The sequence below is a fragment of the Lacerta agilis genome, chromosome 15 (assembly GCF_009819535.1).
Source record: "Lacerta agilis isolate rLacAgi1 chromosome 15, rLacAgi1.pri, whole genome shotgun sequence".
NCBI lineage: Eukaryota > Metazoa > Chordata > Lepidosauria > Squamata > Lacertidae > Lacerta > Lacerta agilis.
The window spans coordinates 23,582,431-23,598,986 of record NC_046326.1 but is presented as its reverse complement, the minus strand read 5'-3'; the positions used below and the strand labels follow the sequence as shown (position 1 = coordinate 23,598,986).

General features: G+C 44.0%; 1 protein-coding gene across 2 annotated transcripts in view; it reads left to right on the top strand.

Moving 5' to 3' along the window:
* The window catches only part of LOC117059766 (beta-galactosidase-1-like protein 2), a 70,261-nt gene continuing 53,705 nt past the window's right edge, over positions 1-16,556 (top strand). The window contains exons 1-4 of one of the 2 annotated variants that reach the window (XM_033171582.1): positions 1-241; positions 9,349-9,405; positions 13,227-13,424; positions 14,783-14,851. In XM_033171582.1, the coding sequence (XP_033027473.1) occupies positions 96-241; positions 9,349-9,405; positions 13,227-13,424; positions 14,783-14,851 (470 nt within the window). In that variant the 5' untranslated portion in view covers positions 1-95. The remainder of the gene's footprint in view (positions 242-9,348; positions 9,406-13,226; positions 13,425-14,782; positions 14,852-16,556) is intronic. The other variant, XM_033171584.1, reaches the window with a different exon arrangement.

Sequence of the window (16,556 nt, the reverse complement as noted above, 5' to 3'; positions counted from 1 at the left end):
TCGCTCTCGGCGCTTCGGCGGCGGCCAACGACAACCGAGCGAAGGTGCCTCCCTCCCTCCAATGGGAGGCGCCCGTGTTAGTAACGGCGCCGCCAATGGTAGAGAGTGTCGGAGTACCTGGTAACGGAGCCGGGGCTGCGCCGAGCCGCCTCCAAAGCATGTGGAGCTGCGGGGGGCGCCGGCGGCGGCGTCTCTTCGCGGGCGCCTTCCTGGCGGTGTTGGCCGTCGTCGTGCTGAGCAGGTGAGAGGAGCCGCTGAGGAGAAAGGGGCGGGGCCTGGACGCGATATGCTAATCTGGCACCGCCTCCTGCCGACCGAGCCCCGCCCTTCCCTGAGGAGGACTCCGCCCATGCCCATATATGGGCAAACGACCCCCCCCCATTCCATGCACCCTTTGGAGCGCCCATAGACCCTTCATCCCTCTTCCAGTCCCATTCTAGTGTGAGGGGGTTAAATGCAGGCTTGTCCTATTTTACTTCTAGGGGGGCCCCCACCCACCTTTAATGGAACATGTTTTCATCATGGTCCTCTGCCCTCCATTTTTGCCTCCCCCCCACCTTTATATACAGCATAAGGTTGCTTTAGGTATAAAGAGAGTGAAATGTTTTTAAGCAGGACTTTTAGCAAATCCCCACTTGGCCACAAATCCCATTGGGTGATTTTGGGCCCGCCACCAATTCTCAGACCCAACCTACCTCACAAGGTTGTTCATAGAATTGGACAAGTTGGAATGGAACCAGGAGGTCATCTAGTCCAGCCCCCTGCACAACTAGATCATCCATGAGAGATGGCCATCCAACCTCTGCTTAAAAACCTTTCAATGAAGGGGAGGCTCTTTCCAGCTCTTCCCGTCAGAAAGTTCTTTGTGACGTTTAGTGGGAATCTCCTTTGTTGTAACTTGAAGCCATTGGTTCAGGTCCTACTCTTGGAGCCGGAGAAAACAAGCTAGCTCCATCTTCCATGTGACAGCCCTTTAGGTAAGGCTATCATGAAGCTTTTCCTGTTCACGTGCTCTGTCTCTGCAAATCAAACTGCTCTAATGATCTTAGAGATAGAAAAAAATAAATAGCACCCCAAGTTGCAGGGCCTATTTTGAAGAACTCCTCTAAGGAGACCTGCGAATCTAGTTCCCCTCAGAATTGTACACAACCATATTAATTGACAGGTACGTTTGTCAACTGACTAGAAATGACCAGCTGGTTGGTTCAAAAATCAGCAGTTCTCTCCAGTGGTCCCTATTCAGCAGAGGCTGAAGGGTTAGCTCAGTCAGTAGAGCGGTAGACTCTCAATCTCTGGGTTGTGGGTTTGAGCGCCAGGTTGGGCAAAGATATTACATTAGCCCATGCCAGCAAGGTCAGTGGTGAAGAACGATGGGAGTTGATTTTACAGGTGACTTATTAAAAACATGGTATACTAAACTGCATTTAAAAAAATGTCTGAGAAGGTCCATTTGCATTTTTTCAAGCTTGCTGCCTGCACCCTGGTCTCTAAACATTAAATCTTTGAACTGGGGCAGGTATCATCACTCCAGGGCACATACATAGTCAGGAAGGCGCTCTCCAGTGCACTTTAGTTCTTTTTCAGAATCATAGGAGAGAGAAATCAAAGCTTTCTAGTATATCTTTAACCAAAATGAGAAACTTCCTCCATCCTCTTAAATCTGTGTCAGATGGGCAATTCCAAGGTAAACAAGTTCAGAGAGGAAGGAACTCTTAGCAATATGCAGAAGGGTGGGTGAGTGTTAACAACGATATGAGTGTGTCCCTGTTCCCATCTGAAATATTGGAACATTTGCAAGCAGCCTGGCTTGATTGATTGATTGATTGTGCTTTTCTAGGCAGTTTGCCCCTGCAGCCACCCATCAAAGATTCACATTACCTCTCTCCTTAGCTCAAGACCAAGGCATTTAAAGCACACCCCAACCCACAAGCAATCCTGGGAACTGTAGTTTTTTAAGGGTGCTGGCAAGTTGTATCACTGTGAAGGGTAAGCTGCATTTCCCAGGATTTTTGGGGTGCGTGGGGGATGTGCTTTAAACGTACGACATGTACACAGCTCAAGAGTTTACAGGGCACAAATTCCATCTTAAGAACTCTGAGAAGTTGTAAATCATTATAACAGGAAGATAGTGAACCATGTTTACACATGACACATGTACAGCACTGAACATATGAGGGAGTCTGGGATTGTGCCCACTGGCCAAGCAAGAAAGGGCCTTATGCATGCACAGCTCTTCCTTGTGTTCAGTCAAGAAACAACCTGACTGCCCAAAGGCTCTTGTCCTGCATATAGGAAGAGCCTTTTCTCTCTAATGTTAATTGGGTAAGTCTGGTCGTTGGGTGCAATCCAGCTTCTCACTTAGATGACTACCAATGCAATTTCTGATTTTAAAAAAAGTTTTCCAGTAACCTCCCACTTTTGCAAGGTGCAAGACCCCTTATGCAGCCTTGAAAAGAAACCCACAAAAGTTACTAGCCTTCAAAAAATAAATTAAAAAAATTCTTCACTAGCCTGAGAAGAGACTAATAGCCTGCATTTCCATAGAAAAGGGGAAGCACATTCCTACCTTCTGAGGCTAGCATGGAAATGTAGACTGGTAGGTTCTTAGCAGGCAAGTAAAAACATTGCCTTCTAAGCAGACTGGATGGAACAACCAACTCGCTCACTGGCATTAAGAGAACTTCTTGTCACCTATGGCTGCTAGGTTCATTGTTAGATAAAAGGCTGCCTTTCATTGTTACGAGACACTTGCTTCCATACAGCAACTGGAGTTGCCACAATGCATACCAGAGATCCTGTTACTTTTAAACATTAAAGGCGATGCTCAACTAATTAGCTGTGTATTTGCAAGAATCACCACTAGTTCAATTAGACTTCCCCTGCCTCTCCCTCCCAGTCCCAGCATTACCCCTGCATGTCCCCTCCACCCAGATCTGCTATCCAGGGCTGGGGGAAACTCATAATAGATTCAGGACTAGGGAAGAGAGAGGGAGAATGTTCTGTTGTGCACTGAGAAATCCTAGCATTGATGAAACCAGCACCTTAGTGCTACTTTGGTTACAACCCCCAGGACATAAGAATCTTGCTGGATCAGGTCAGTGGCTGATACTGTCCAGCATCCTTTTCTAACAGTACCAATCAGATGCCTGTGGAAAACCTGAATAACAACAGCACTCTTCCCACTGGTGATTCCCAGCAACTGGTATTTAGAAGCATAATGTCTCCGACATTAGAGGTAGAACGTAGCTCTTGTGGGGCTAGTAGACATTGATAACTGTATCCTCCATGAATTTATCCAGTCCTCTTTGGTCTCTAATTTTCTCTTTTGACTATATTCCTTACACTGATCCTGCACTGGCCTTTTAGCTTACTCTCCTCTCCTGTCTGGTGTAACAAGTAGGACTTCAGTTCTGTCAACAGTAGGCAGGGAAAGAAGGTGAGCGAAGGGACTGGTGAAAGGTTCAGCATCTCAGCAGCTTTATATCCTTCCGGTGCATCAGCATGTTTAAAGAGACAAGCAATATTTCTCAAGTGGTTGTCTGGCAGCTGGTGAGAGGAAATGTACTGGTTTCTTTTACCTGGATGCATTTTTCTTTTTAGGTAATACTGTAAATAACTGCATTTTGCTGTTTATATGATCACTTACTGTGTCACTATAAAACTTGCAGCGCAAACCTAAACATGTTTACTTAGCGCAGTGGTGGGGAACCTGTGGCCGTGCAGACACTGTTGGACTCTGACTCCCATCCTTCGCCTTGTTGGCTGAGGCTAAGGGAAATTGGGGACCAGCAACATCCGGACGACCACATGTTCCCCATGCGTGAGGTTCGAGAAATGGAGTTTGCACTTCAAGTGTGTCTAGGATTGCAGTGTTGGTCAGCTTTAACCGAGCCCAAACCTAGAAAAATTCTACATAAGCAAGACATATACAATTCAGGCTGATCTTCTAGAAACTGCCAACCAGGTAATGCAAGCAGTCAGTTTCTCCTGGTGTGTGTCTCAGATTAAATACACTTCAAATGTTACTGCTGTTCCGTTTTGATGATCACAGTGGGGAATAGGAGAGGATTTCTCCGTCCCTCTCTTTCAGATCATGTGTGACTCTAAGCAACATTATTAGTTTATGGTGGTAGGTATTCTGCCTTAAATTAACCTGAAGGGTGTGATTGTGTAGGTGGCTCCAAAGAGACAGCCCCCCCCTTACCATTTTGGCTGTGGGAGAAAAGACTGCTGATAGTTGATGCTCATTTGTTGTTTTATGTGGGTTTATAATCATCTGTTCCCTGGCTGCACCATGTTCAGTGCTAGCAGTGAACCAACATGATTGAGATTTTATAACTTTCCAGGTAGCAGAGGTGATAGAAAGAAATCTGTTTTGCTGAAAGACTGCTGCTTGCTCTTCATTTTGAAACATTGGCATACTGGGGCCCTGTGTCATCTGGCTATTTCTGGTATCCTTTCAGTAGTGCCCCCCCCCCCATGATGTCCCTTTCACCTGCTGATGCTGACAGACACACACAATCTTTTTGTATGACTTGGTGTCTGGTTTTACAATATGTCAAAACTAAAGTGTAATTCAGTCTTCGGATAAAGCTATGGGCAGTTGTAGAATGCTTGTAAGCTTTTTGTTTCCTTTGGGATACTGTTTACAGGACAAGCAAGCCATGGTTTATATTGAAAACACATTTGGATGGATTGGCATGCGACACATCCCTTTGGGTTTCCCAGAATATGCCCCATTTCCCTTCCTTGTTTTATACATATTCTGCCAGATGAACAATTCTATGTGATTTATAAAACTTTCATTTTAAAATATGTAACAGCCTTGTAAATGGGACCACAAATTATCTTGCTAAGAGACTGGTAGCTTGTGTTAGCAACCAGCATAGAAAGGCAACATCTCAACAGGCTCCTAAACAACAAGTCTTCTACCGAAAGGATGGATGGAATGACCTGTCCCTCCTGCACCAGCCCACTCAGTCACCTATGTGGAATTTCTGGTCACCTGCAGATGAGTTGCTAAATAGGAGGCTGGTCCACTACAAAGTAGAGGCTAATATTGTTCTTTGGAGCTCTGACGTCTGGCAGATTCGGTGCTGTTCAGGACCCACATGTTTTAATTACTCCCCCAGCCACCACCAAAAGCCTGGCAAGAGAAGTAGTAATGTAATTTCATTAATTTGTTATCACTTTGTGAGGTACAAACAAAGCACTATCTTCTCCAGCAAGGTGTAGTAGACAATATCTATCATTGACCCTGCACAGTGCAAACAAAGCAGCAAAGCAAGCATGAAGGAATCTAGGAAACAGGGCATGCACACAAAGAAACAAAGAGCTTTTCTAAAACAAACAATGCTGTGATTTTATGAAGTAGCAGATAGCCTTTCTAAACCTGGCATCTGCTACTAGAAAAGGGCAGAATTGAGCCTGAGGCAAAACAGGCTGATGCTGATTTAGTTCCATCAATGTAGATAGGGGCTTGCAAAGTGATAAAAGCAGAAAAAGTTAGGTTCCTGTCCATTACTCCAGCTTTCTGGGCTCCACAGTGTTGCCCTACCTTCATTTCTGGGTGAAAGCATTAAACTGCATTAATCTTTCCAGTTCTCCCCACCCCTTTTTATTAAAATGATTTGCTAGCTGTCCCGTGTTTTAAGAACTGGAGACTTGTGGGACCTGGTTACTGGCTAGAGAAGTTTATTGCTCATAAGCTGAATGGGAACATAGAGAGGGGCTGCTAGCAATGCAATCTAGCATATGACACAGTCTGACCTACTGTGGTTCTCCCAAGAACTTTACACCAATAGGACCTGTGCAAGACGCCATTGTGTGAGTAGTTGCTTGAGATCATTGGTAGGGATGCACATTTGAACTTTCATAAGAGTCCCATTCAGAGCCATATAGTTCATATTCCAGGGTGGGGAACCTATGGCTCTTCACATGTCACTGGACTCCTAACTTCAGCCAGAATGGAAGTCAAGGATTATGGGAGTTGTAGTCCAGCAACACCTGGAGGGCCACAAGTTCCTCACCAATGCTGCCAAGTTCCTCACCAATGCTGCAACCTCATTCAGGTACATATACAGAGGTGCACACCTGATTAATGCCTCTTCAGCCAGAATGATTGGTAGCCAAGGATGATGGGAGTTGTAGTCCAGCAATATCTGGAGGGCCACAAGTTCCTCACCAATGCTGCAGCCTCATTCAGGTACATATATAGAGGTGCACACCTGATTTATGCCTACTGCTCCTGATTCAGCAAGGGATCTGTGAGCATAAATCTGCTTACGCGGATGCACCTCCTTAGGGAGATTGGTTGGTGTGCGTGTGTACAAATATCAGCACATATTTCTTCCTGCAGGAGCCAGCTCTGTCCTGCTTCTTAATTCTTCCTCTTCCAGAGTTACCTTCCAACCAGCTCAGACTCATTCTTGTCTGCCTGTTGTCATCTCTTGCTTGTAGATTCACTCTCCTCCAAAGAACACTGTCCCAGCTATTCTTATCTATAACCTGTTAAAGTTGAGTAATAAACATAGTCCTGAGGTCAGTGGGGAGATGTGTTTTTAATAAGGCCTTTAAATGTAATGTGTATTCTGGTCAAGATTTACCAGAGTTTAAGTAAGAATTAATCTGCAATGTTATGTCCCTGGGGGGGGGGGTAGGATCCACTGCAGAGTATTAGCGCCCATCCATATCTTAGCTCAGTGTGGCTTGTGAACCCCTCAAGTCCCCTTCAATACCTCCTTACCTATGTGACATTCTGCGCCTACTGCTGCCACACACTTTCCCCTCTCCCTATCGTTTGAAACTCTGAATATCCGATTGCATGCCACATTACTCACTCCCAGGCCAGCCTACCCCACAGGGTTGTCGTGAGGATAGAATGGGAAGGAGGAGAACTATGTATGCCGTATTGAGCTCTTTGGAGGAAAGGGAGGGATATAAATGGAATAGCATTAAAAAAATAATAATCCATAAATACAGATTAAAGATGATGTGGGAGAGACGACAAGAGACTGGTTTGGGGATGTTCATGTGTCCCTGTGGGTGTTTTACCCAGCAAGAGCTGAGATCTCATAGCACAGAAACAAAGAGAAAGCCAGAATTATTTTGCTGAGGCAGTCACTGCCAGGGGAATTTTTTCCCCAAGCAGGCTTCAAGCGGGGTGGCTGTGGCAGTGGGGGGTGGGCATTACTGGAGAGTGATGCCATATCTAGCGGGATATGATTTAAAGGCTTTAAAATAAGCGTTACACATAATACAACCACTCCTTGTCTATCATAAAAAGTAATGTGCAAGGAAAGATGGATCGCCAGAGCTATAAATCAGTTCCTGTGTCAGGCTAATAGTAGCTCATGTCAGCCTTGGTGCTGGTAGTGTGGTGGGTGGGGGATTGTTTTGCTTTTAGATATATATCCATCAAAGCTCTGATGGATGACAAGCCTGTCCCCATAACTCATTCTGTATCCTGGATCCCACCTGACTTTGAAGCCGGTCTTTGCAGGTTTATCTTTTTAGCTCTCCTATGGGTGTTTCATCTCTGCGGGGATTTTGGGGTGCCTGTTCTTATGGGGCTCAGAATATATGGGAAACTTGTGGATCCTGAAAGGTGGGAAAACCATATCCCTCCCCCCGCTTCCAAACACCTGACATATACGTGTGTGTGTGTGTGTGTGTTTGTGTGTGTATATATATATATATATATATATATATATATATATATATATGTTTGATGTGCTTTAGTTGTGCTGAGATTCTGTTGATTTGTGTTTATTTTTGCTCTTTGTCTCCTGGAAGGTGAGCAGAAGCCTTTATAAAACCCACATTTCTGCTAAATGCTCCCTTGCATAAGTAGAAAGCAGAAGTCAGTCACTTTGGAGGGTTCAGAGAGTTTCTTGTCCAAAGTAACAATTGACTAAGTCAATATTTGTGCTGTGTGGCTTCCCTTTGCATTGTACAAAGTGGGAGTGGTTTGCTGAGGGTACGCCTTCATATTTTTGGAAACAGACTTGCCCTGCCTGACCTTTTTAAAACAAGTGTTCAAAACACTTGTTTGAACAGTGGGCAGTTTGTTCTGACCGCAGCCTTGATTAAAACTCAGCTAGGACCACTTGATGGATCTCGGATCCAGTCTGCAAGCTGCCATTTGACCATCCCAGTTTAAAATCTGCTGTATATTTTGGAAAGTTGCTTGCATGTTCACTATGCACCCGTATACCTCTTAAAGATACTATAACCAACTTTTCCTTGATGGTTCTTGGGACTGAGGAGCAGGTTTGCATCTGTGTTTGGATACAACTAGAGGCCATTTTGAATCAAGATGGTGGGCTCAGCCTTTCCAAACTGCACTGATTTTTACCCCGGATGTCAAAACCTCACCGATTCCTTTTGTTTGTTTCTTAGAATTCCCAAACAATACCAGGTAGGAGGTTGCTAATACCGGTAGTAATACAAGAACAAAACACCGCCACCAAACCAGGTTGCTGCCCCACGGGACGTCAAATCTAAAAGTTTTCAACAGACAATAGAAAGAGAGTAAAATATACTTCAGCTGGGGGCAGATCTAAATCTGGCAATGTATTGCGCAAAATAGAAGGGGATAAGGAAAAATATAACAAAACCAAAAAAAACAAATTAGACTGGTGGTGTTGCTTACTTTGTGGCTACATGATCAGCTTATTTTTTGTACATCTGACTTAAAATGATTTTTCCTCACACCCTGCTTGCATAGCAATCACATCTTGTCCAATGAAACATTATGGAGAATGGGACTTAAGTGCCATTTATTTCCGTGCATCACCTCTAAACATGAGTAAGTTTGGATCCAGCCCATTGTTTCACATGCTTTGGCAGAGGCCCCAGCCTGGACCCGAACTGGCAAACTTACTTACTTACTTACTTACTTATTTATTTAATATAGTCTGTGGGCTTTTTTTCTGCATGTGCACTCTCTGGCATTTTTGGTAAAACAGGTAGGAACAGCAGCCAGACAATCAATAAAACCAACACTGAAAGGCAGCAGCAGGGTGAGCGGCAAGGCAAATGAATTAAAACGACAAAATGCCTGTGTACATAATGAATTAAAACGACAAAATGCCTGTGTACATAAAAGCATTTCGACAGCTTCTCTGCAAATGCCTCAAGAAGGTGTCTGCTGGATGTCCCTGGGAGAGGGCATCCTGGAGTTGTGGCACCACCAATGAAACAATCCCTTTAAAAAGGAAAGCAGCATAATTTGTAGCACTGGGAATACTGGATTTTAAAATTATCACTGGGGAATGCTAGCTTGTCATTTCTTGCTGGACCTCCCAATTCAGACATGCCACATTTAATGCAAACTTCTTTTTCCAGGTATATCCCCTGCCTGCCTGTTGTTTCGGAGGCCTGTAGGGATGAGGAGGTTCAGAGGTACTATCTATACTATCTGTGTGGTCAGGATTTCCAAGTTTCAGATTTAGTTTCCTTGATGCTATGTTGTAGTTCAGAACTCATATCCCTTCCTCACCAAAGGCTTCTTTTTTACTCTTTGCTAGTCTCCTTTCGCTAGACTGTGCCAGCCAGAGAGAGGCTTCTTCCCCTTTACCCTGAATTGTGACGTCTCTCCCCAAACGCTGTGTGTTTAGCCTAGAAACGGTATTTATATATCATCCAGGGTCTAGCACTGTATGGTGTAGCTTGTTCCTGTTGCGGGTATTCAACTTGAGATCCTGGAGGCCAGATAAAGCATTACGTATAGGTCTTCCTTTCCCTCTCTCTGGAAAGAGGATCCCAACCCATGCAGTCACCACTGTAAATACATTTTCTATGGCTTCTCCTACAACTGGTGGAAAAACATTTTTGCAATCTGTCCAATTCAGTTTTCATTTGCCCTTTATAGTAGAGTTGGGGACATTGTTGGACTCCAGCTCCCATAATATCTGACTCTTGGCCATGCTTGCTGGGGCTGACCGGAGTTGGAGTTCAAAAACATCTGGAGGGCCACAGGTTCCCCATACCTGGCTTACAGTCAGTCAGCAAGCATGCTTGACGATGCTTCCCACCATCACTTGGGAGGTAACATTGAAGGAACTAAACTGCGAGTGGGGAGGAGCGGGAAACCATCACAGTCAGTCCAGTTATAAAGATACTCTCCTGTGTGGCCTCTGTGATTTCCATTGATCTCAATGGTGGTTGGGTGGTAGGAAGCCCCTGGATCGAATCTCAGCTCCACCACAAACTTAATTTTCTTCACTGTGAGAATAATCTGAATGCCTTACTTTGTTATAGGGCATTGTAAGGAGTCCTGCCAGTGAGAATCCACTGCATATTTAAGTAAAGTGCTTGTATAAACACCTTGAGCTGCATTGGATGGCAATTTTATGGGTTCTTTCAGAATATATTTTCCAGAGAGCATCTGATGCTGTGGTAGGAACAGGGAAGCTTGTATGGAGCCCTCAGGATCCCTGCTTATCTATACTATTATTACAGCTAGTCAGTTTTTTGTTTCAATATCCAAGTTCCTTATTAGCTATCTAGTATTGTCTCATTGTCTCACTAAGTGGGAATGGGGAGAAGCAAACTGTTAGTTGTGTGAGGAAAATGAACATGGCAGAACTCAAACTCCTGCCACACCCTCTTTATTTTCATGGATTGGCAGTGCCAGAATCTGGGCCTATGTAGATCACTGAAACATCTGGGGTCTGAAAACAATGTTCCCATTAACCTGCTTGAAAAGGCCTGCATTTTGAAAAAGGTATTCCTGTTCCATGGGCTGCAAGTTGCTTTTCTCAATGTTGCTGGAGCTTGGATAGATGGTACTCCTACAACTGCAAGCTGTCTTTTTTATTATTATTACAGCTTGGAGATGATGGTATTCTGACCTGGTGAGAGCTGCAGTCCAAAACAGCTGGAGGGCACCGTGTTTGGGAAGTGCTTTCATAGCCAGTATCATAAAAAAGTTGTTTTCTAGTAATGGGTGCAGAGCAAAAAATAAAACAAAAGCTTCCTTGCATCTATGAAATGGGAAGAAGGTGCTAGGCAAGATGGGAGAAACTGGAAAACTTGCTTCGTGAACTGGGAGGCCAGTGGGCCAGGTGGCATGGATAAGATGTGGGCAGATAAGGCAAATTAGAAGACAAAAAGGAAAGCAGGTGAACAGTGAACAAAGTGGTGAGAAAACATTATGGCCATGGTCAAACCATGCGTTTAAAGCACTCATAAAAAGTCTGGTATTCGCCAATAATTCTGGGAACTATGGTTTGTTAAGTGTGCTGAGAGTTGTTAGGGGACCTCCTTATTCCCTTCTTAGAGCTACCAAGAGTCAGTGTGGTTTAACAATCAGTCCCTCTTTCCAAGAAACTCTGGGAGTTGTAGCTCTGGGAGTTGTAGCTCTAGGAGGGGCCTGGAAGGCCTTCTAACAACTCACATCACTTAACAAACTACACCTCCCAGAATTCTTAGTGGGTAGCCTTGATTGTTTAAAGTGGTATCACAATCACAGTGCTTTATTAAATACATGGTGTGAATGTTACCTGTGTGAGGAATTCTCATCCCAATTTAACTAGTTCTCAGCCAGGGTCATTGTTAGGGGGTTTGCAGCAGTCCCCAGATCTCCTGCACCTGTTTTTAACACTTTAATAAACCAACAACTGCAAAAATGTTGCTTTTATGGCTACTGGGTGTGCTGCAAAACATCATTCTAGTGAGATGCCAGCTATCCATCATCTTCATTTCCCAGAGGCATATTTACATATAAATTTGCATTTATGCCAGTTTATATCATGGAGTGCCCCGATTCCTTTAATTTATCTTGCAACGCCCATGTCCTTAGCAGCCCACCCCCCCCCTATGCATAGAGCCCCTCTCTCCTATGTAGCAAGAACTCTGCACATCTTTGATCTGCTAAGTAATACTTCTAGAGCATCTCCTGCTCAAGGCAATATAAGTGCATGCAACTGCATTATGCTCTGTGATGCCGTGGCCATTAAATCTACCTGTATTTTAGCGTAATAAGCCACACTGCATAATTAGACCACCAGGTTACATAAGTAATACCACCACCCCAAAGCTGAACACCACTCACTAAGGATTCAGAAAAACTTCTGTTTTGGATTCTTGAAAAGATGGGGAGGGGTGTGTGTGTCCAGCCCTTGGTGGACCAGTGTACCATGTTGGATGCTTCCTTAGCTATGGAACTCACTGGGTTACCTATGGCCAGACACTATCTTTCACTGTAATGTAGTTCACAGGATTGTGAGGATAAGGCAGGGTCACTGCCATAACCTTTAGGAGGAACATAAGAATCTGACTGACTGACTGACTGATGGGTCACAGATTGTTCATATATATATATATATATATATATATATATATATATATATATGAGAATGATCATCATCATCATATAATAGGGTTGGTGAACCCATAACACACACTAGATGCAGCTATCCAAGGCACTTACAGCCTGCCCAATTCTAGCAAAATCCCCCTGTGCGAAGGCACCTCTTCTCCCTCTGCTCTTAGACCTTTTAGCAATGGTGTCTCCCTAGTGGGAGAAGAGGACCTTTGCAGAGTAGATGGGGCTTTCCTCTCCATTGCAGCACTGAGATGGCAGGAACCTTCTCCTTCTGCTTCATTTTTGCTTTCATCGCAGTGCTGAGCTCAGAGAAGGGGGGATACCCAGTACAGTACTGTGCTTGGGGGCAAATGCAGCAGAGAGTGTGGTTTCCTTTCCCATTTCTGGACTAGGAGGTGAGAAACCTCTCCTCCCAGCCCAGTGTTGCCATGGGGAGGAAACCCTTCCACTCACCGATGATTGGCTGTCTCAATGTGTGTGTGTGCTTGCCTGTCTGTATATATCTTGGCCACATACCCTGCTGGCACCCCATCCTTGGAGGTCTAACTATCTATGTGAACCTTGGACCAAAGGTTTAGCTCCACCTGCCATACAGTATAATTATTTGTACATAGAAAACCAGCATGTAAGGGACAAGGGTTATTTCCTGATCTTCCTGAAGAGCTAGTTTTTAAACATGCAGTTCAAAGTAGCATGGCCCAGGCACAGCCTTGCCTTTTCAGCAAGAACTATACCGAAGAGTGCCTAAAAGACCCACACAAGCCCTCTCTGTTATCTGACTTGGTAGTGTTCCCCAGCTCGCTTTGACAAGAATTCAAACTGGATGTCACTTTCCAGGAAGTCTCCATGTCTTGACTTTGGCTGTGCTACCCCTGAACTTTTCCCCCTATTCTAGGTTTAACTGGAGTGGCCTGGTCCCCATGCGTTTGCGGGGCAGGATCCATGGCCTGCAGGCCAGGAACGCTAAGTTCTTGCTGGAGGGCAAGGAGTTTCGCATCTTTGGAGGCTCAATGCACTATTTCCGCATCCCCCGTGAATACTGGAAAGACCGCTTGATTAAGATGAAGGCCTGCGGCTTGAACACCCTCACAACGTAAGTGTTGCTCTTACTGCAGGCTCAGTCCAGTTTGTAGCTGCTGACTTCGTGGGAACATGATAGGAAGCTGCCTTAACACAGAGTCAGAGCATCTAGCTTTGTGGCATCTCTCTATAGTCTACACCAGAGATGAATGTCCTCCCCCCCTTTTGAGGGTCACATTCCCACTGGCATAAACTTTTGAAGGCCATGTACCCAAAGTGTGTGAGGTCACATATTTTCCTGCCACTCCCTTTCTCTCTTTCTGCCACCCTTCACCCCCTTTTTCCTTTCCATGCCACCCACATGAAATTGGACCAATGTCTATACTGGCAGTGGCTCTCCAAGGCTTAAGACAAGCAGTTCTCCCAGGCCTACCTGTAGATTCTGGGATTGAACCTAGGGCCTTTTTGCATGCAAAACATGTGCTGTGCCACTGAGCTACAGCCCTTCCCTTAAATTCTCTTCTCTAAATTGGGGACACTGAACTGTGGGGGCGTGTGTTGTCAAACAAGCCAACCACCCTCACCAAAAGGCAGGCTTTGTGATAAAGCTGGAAAAGGAAAGGAAGGAAGATTCCGGTGCACAAAAAGAAGAGAAATAAAGAAGACCTCAAAGAGGGGATGCTTAAGCAATCCAATCTCTGTGAATTCCAAAACAAAACAGTTCATAGTTTTTTTACTGATCAGAGATGAGGTGTCCATTAGAGTTTGTACTTCTCCAAATGTTGTGATGCTGTTCTTGGAAGTTATACCAAAAGTATGTATTTAAATAGGTATTCTGAAAGAAATGTGCCTGCAAATACGTACTAAATACATACTTTGAGAGGATTCAAAAAATATCAACAGACTAATGCAAAGATACTACAGAGTTATGGGTAAAAATCTGCAACACGGAGTAGAAATGGATAGATTCACCCATCATTCTTCAGTTATAGATATTATTTGCCTGTTAAGCCTTCCTTGGGAACAACTGATTTATAACTTTGGGCTAATAAGTCATTCTGTGTGCACCTTTTGACGTCTCCCTTGTCTTAATTTCCATACTAAAAGTTGATGTCACCTGGTGTTAAGGACTTAATAGCTTCTTCGAGTGGGTTGCATGTATATTGCATACAAAATTCATAGGAGAGTAATGTTTATGTTTCTTACAATTTGATCACTGGTTTTCTTTTCCAAATGAGCAAAACTGTTGGCAAACTTTGTACCACAATTTATTATTATTATTATTATTATTATTATTATTATTATTATTATTATTATAAAGCCATTATTTATGGGATGAGAAGTGGGGATAGTCAGCTGATTTCCTTGCTTTGTCATCTTGACCCCTGAAACCAGCGTTGAAACGGGTGGCTAATTCATTCTGTCTTTCAGGTATGTACCATGGAATCTTCACGAAGAAGTAAGAGGGAAATTTGACTTCCGCGGAAACCTGGATCTGAGGTACCTATCCTGATCTGAAGTATGGATCTCACGGTCCATGGCTGAAACAAACCCCCACACAAGTAAATTCTGCAACCTGAGAAATAAAATTTATTGTAAACAAATAATGTTATTCAGTTGGGACAATTTCTCTGGCTTTAGTTGCCCCTGGCTGCAGAATATTGGAGCAGGGTTTGTAGTTTACAGAACATTAGACATTTTGGGGGGTGGGTGGGTTGTTGTTTGGGTTAGTAATGCTAGAAGAAGATCCGGGGGGGGGGGGTACTGGGAGGGAGCTGTGCTCTATCCCTTTAGAAGTGGAAATTTTTCAAAGCTCAATTTGTGAAGACACAAATTAAGCTGAGAGGAAGGATCTTCAGGGAGCAATATTAATAGTTTCCCTCAAGCTCTATGAGTTAAAGATGAGTTAATAAGGAGATTCCTGCCCTGCAATTCTGCAGGCTTATGCCCTGCATAGCAATCTTTTGTTTCTCCACTCCATTTGACAATAAAGCTTGTTCAGAGTCTGCCAACCCTATCCATAAGGGACTGAGTAAGAGGAAGAAAGATATGGTGAGTCAGCATTTGTTAATAACAGGTGCTGAATTGTCTCTGTGCCGGATAAAGCCTGCTTACAGCTCAGTGTTCATTCCTTCCCAGCTCAGACCAAAGCTCCATCTACCTCAAATCTTTTTACATTAAAAAAAAAATTAACTTAATTTTCTTTACAATCACAAATAATCAATTACAATTTAATGCTTTTTTAAAGCTCCTATTCATTCCATGTGTAATATCTAGCAGTAGTCATAGAATATCCAGCAGTAGTAATAGAGTATTACTCTTAAGTAACATGAGCCCACCATTGTCTGTGGAATGTGACTTGGTTGGATATCACTATGCATTTCCCAAATCATAATCTGTACAGTTTCATATAGTTTTGCAACATTTCAGTTAAGCTTCTTACACCTTTTGAAGAGTGCAGCCTAACGTGTCAAAAATTAATAAAGGTTTCCAAGTTCTCTATAAATTTATAACGGCATTCTCATATAGCTTTGGTTTCCATTCAGCAGTTGCAGGAATCTTGGGCCGTTACTTATGTTAGCCAGGCTAGGATGCTTACAAAGGATGTATTAAAATACTGCAGGAGGTGTTCAGTGCCTTCCTTCTGTTAGTGCAAGTACAGTGGTACCTTGGTTCTCGAACGGCTTGGCTTCCGAACGGCGCAAACCTGGAAGTAAGTGTTCCGGTTTGCGAACGTTTTTTGGAAGCCAAATGTCCGACGCAGCTTCCGACTGAGTGCAGGAAGCTCCTTAAGCCAATCGGAAGCTGCACCTTGGTTTTCAAACGGTTCTGGGAGTCAAATGCCTCCCAGAACGGATTAAGTTTGACAACCAAGGTACAACTGTATCTACAGTTGTCAATGGAACTTCCCTCTCCTTCTCCTGCTTCTTTTCCCTGCCCTGCCATGCGTTCTGTGCCCTCCCCAAATCTTCTACAAAGTGTTAGGGAAAACCCAACAGATTTAGGGGGCATACTGGGGAAGGAAAATTCCTTGTGCTAACAGAGAAACATATCTGGGGCTACTTTGGATAGAAGCCCAATAATAGAATGCTTCAGTCCTCATTATTTCCAGTTTCTGTCGGTCTGAAGTTTTGATTGCATCCTTAGCAAGAGAATGTCCACATGGCTGACGACTGAGACTCACAACTTTGAGTGACTGTAGGCT